Source organism: Perognathus longimembris, chromosome 20, assembly GCF_023159225.1.
Source record: "Perognathus longimembris pacificus isolate PPM17 chromosome 20, ASM2315922v1, whole genome shotgun sequence".
Taxonomy (NCBI): Eukaryota; Metazoa; Chordata; class Mammalia; order Rodentia; family Heteromyidae; genus Perognathus; species Perognathus longimembris.
This window is the reverse complement of record NC_063180.1, coordinates 18,010,114-18,013,185: the sequence shown is the minus strand read 5'-3', so window position 1 is coordinate 18,013,185 and position 3,072 is coordinate 18,010,114. Positions and strand designations below refer to the sequence as shown.

At 59.1% G+C, this 3,072-nt stretch overlaps 1 protein-coding gene across 1 annotated transcript; it reads left to right on the top strand.

The window, feature by feature from the left end:
- The first annotated feature begins 299 nt into the window (after nucleotides 1-299).
- On the top strand, nucleotides 300-1,826 carry LOC125338936 (interferon lambda-2-like). Its single transcript, XM_048329972.1, has 6 exons — nucleotides 300-309; nucleotides 405-589; nucleotides 982-1,059; nucleotides 1,300-1,443; nucleotides 1,543-1,629; nucleotides 1,728-1,826. The coding sequence occupies exons 1-6, from the start codon at nucleotides 300-302 to the stop codon at nucleotides 1,824-1,826; spliced, it is 603 nt and encodes a 200-aa protein (XP_048185929.1).
- The last annotated feature ends 1,246 nt before the right edge of the window (nucleotides 1,827-3,072 follow it).

Genomic DNA, 3,072 nt, shown 5'->3' with positions numbered 1-3,072 from the left:
GCCCTGGGCTTCCCCAGCCCGGGGCTGTCCCGGTGGCCAGTGTCACCCAGGCTGAGTTTTCGTTTTTCCTACCTCAGCTGGGACTGCCCATCCCGCCAGGCTAAAAGCAGCACCATGGAGCCCAGGCAGCCATCCCGTGTCACACGCCACTGGAAGCCACGAGCCACAGCTGTCCTGACCCAGCAGGCTGCGGTCCACCAGGACTCACTGAGCCCCTGTCCCCCCACAAGCCGCCAGCCCCCAGGAGCCAGGCTCCCGTGCACAGGCGGCTCCACTGCTGACAGACGCCAGAGGCGCTGATGGTGCTGGGTGAGTTGCAGGGGCTGTTGGGGTCGCCCCCTCAGCCCCCACTTCCCCCTCTGCCCTGGCCCTCCCCACTCACCTGCTGTCCTTCTGTGCCACAGACATGGCTGGGCGCCCCAGGCTCCTCCTGATGGTGATGGTGGTCTGGACCCTGTGCAGCTCCCAGGCAGCTCCTGTCACCAGGGCCCTCAGGGGCCAGCCGGGGACCAGCGACTGCCACCTGGCCCATTTCAGCTCGCTCTCCCCACAAGAGATGCGGGCCTTCAAGACAGCCAAGGACGCCTTGGTGAGTGCCTGGGGGTCCTGTGGTGCCAGCCGACCCCTCCACTGTGGGTTGCTGTCACCACTGAGCTACAGGGGCCATCCTCCCCTCCCGCAGTGGGCTAACCTGCACCCTGTCTGCAGGGGGCTATGTCCTGCTTTCACGGCTGTGAGCTAACCCTCCCTCCAGTGGGGTGACTCTGACCTCTTCCTGGGTGTGAATTTCTCTTCTGTGAGCATCCTCGCATGCCTTCACTGTGGGCTAACCTCTTCTCTTCCTGCGCTGGCTAATGCTTGCTCCTCCTTGGTGGGCTAATACTCACCCCTAGCAGATGGGCTGAAACTTCCCTCCTGCCTGGTCCAGGCTGGGCTAGCCTTGGGCCTCCTGTGTGGGCTAACCTGTGTCCTCCCCTGCAGGAACAGTCCCCCTTGCTGCAGGAGGCCAAGTGCAGCTCCCGCCTCTTCCCCAAGGCCTGGAAGCTGAGGCAGCTGCCGGTGAGTTGGGGTCAGGCCTTGCCTCCCCTTGCAGCTCCCTCTGCTGCCTCCTCTCTGAGTCCTCCCCTCCCTGCCTCCCTCCTCCCTTCTCCCTATGACTCCCCAGGCCTTGTCTCTGGTGGAGAGCATTGTGGGAGCTGCTGCCAGTGTCCCCTCCCTGCCACCTTCCCCCGCCCTCCGAGGCCCCTCTGGACCCCCTCCTTGTCCCTCACTGAGCCTCCCCTCCTCTGTCCCCCTCAGGTGTGGGAGCGCCCCGAGGCCCTGCGTGCTGAGCTGGCCCTCACACTGCAGGTCCTGGGCTCTGTGGCTGAGCCTGCCCTGCGGGACATCCTGGAGCAGCCGCTCAACACCCTGCGCCACATCCACTCCCAACTCCAGGCCTGTGTGAGTCCTGAGCCCAGGCTGTCCCCAGGTTGGGGTTTTGATCCCCGGTGGCCCCTGGGGCCCAGGCCTGGCCTCACCCCCACTGTACTGTGTCCTCAGGCCCAGGCTCAGCCCTCAGCCAGCCCCAGGCCCCCCAGCCGTCACCTGTCCCACTGGCTGCACAGGCTCCAGGCCGCCCCGAAAAAGGTGAGGGGCTGGTCGTGGGGTGGACTGCAGGGGGGGGGGTGGACAGCAGTGCCTGGGTGCCAAGCTTCAATGGCCCTGACCCCTCCCCTGTGTGACAGGAGTCTCCAGGCTGCCTGCTGGCCTCTGTCACCTTCAACCTGCTGCGTCTCCTCATCCGGGACCTGAGCTGTGTCGCCAAGGGACCCCAGTGCGCATGACCGTGCTCCTGTGCCGCCTGTCCTGAAGCCTGGATGTTATTTATGCCTGAACCCCTTGTTCTCATTGATGGCCCCCCCCCCCATTGCTATTTATGTATTTATTACATGTGTCAATCCTCCAGTGCAGATCCAATAAGATGCTTATTTTTCTACTCTTTTGTAATAGAGTGCAAATAAATCGTGCACATTGCAGCATTGTTTCATGTTCTGTTTGTGCTTGTGGACATGTGTGTGGTTGTTTTACTGCCATGTGCAGTTGCACATGTGTGTGTCTGTGTGTTCTGAGGCTGGAGGTAGAGGCTGGGCCTCCTGGTGTGGCTGCCTCTGGTTCCCATTGCAAGGAGCCCCACGTGGCTGTGTGTCTTCCTTTTCCTTCCTTCAATCCTTCCTTCCTTCCTCTTTCTTTTTTTTGTCAGTGGTGGCACTTGAACTCGTCACTTTGCCTCTGCCCGAGCTCCTTTTGCTCAAGCTGGCGCTCTACTGATTGAGCCACAGCTCCACTTCCAGCCATTTTATGTGGTTCACTGGAAGTTGAGAGTCTCATGGACTTTCCTGCCTGAGTGGGCTCTGAACTGTTGTCCTCAGATGTTAGCCTTCTGAGTAGCTATGATTTCAGGCATGAGCCACCACCCAGTGAAAAACATTTGCAGGAAGTGAATTTTTACGCTCTTCCTCGGTTTTTCACTCAAGGCTGATGCTCTACCATTTGAGCCCCATCTATCTCCTCTTCCAGTGTTTTGCTGGATAACGGGGGGTGGGGGGAGAGAGTCTCATAGACTTTTCTGCTCTAGCTGGCTTCAAATCTCAATCCTCAAACATAGGCCTTCTTCTTCTTTTTTTTTTTTTTTTTTTTTTTTGTTCTGTGCCTGTCCTGGAACTTGAACTCAGGGCCTAGGTGCTGTCCCTGTGCTTTTCACAAGCCTTGTGCTTTACCACTTAGGCCCCAGCTCCACTTCTGGCTTTTCTAGTACTTTATTGCAGATTTACGTCTCACAGATTTTCCGTCCAGGATGGCTTTGAACCATGATCCTCAGACCTCAGCCTCCTGAGTAGTTAGGGTGACAGGTGTGAGCCACTGGCACCTGGCCTTGGCCCTGTACCCGCCCCCTACCTCCAGGGACCTCTATTCTGATGAACCCCCAAATCAACCTTAATTCAGATTGTATGTCCAACATCTATCAAGAAGTCGGCAGCCCGTGTTGTTGGCTGGGGATGGTCAGTCGGGACTGGGCGGGGCCTGTGGGGG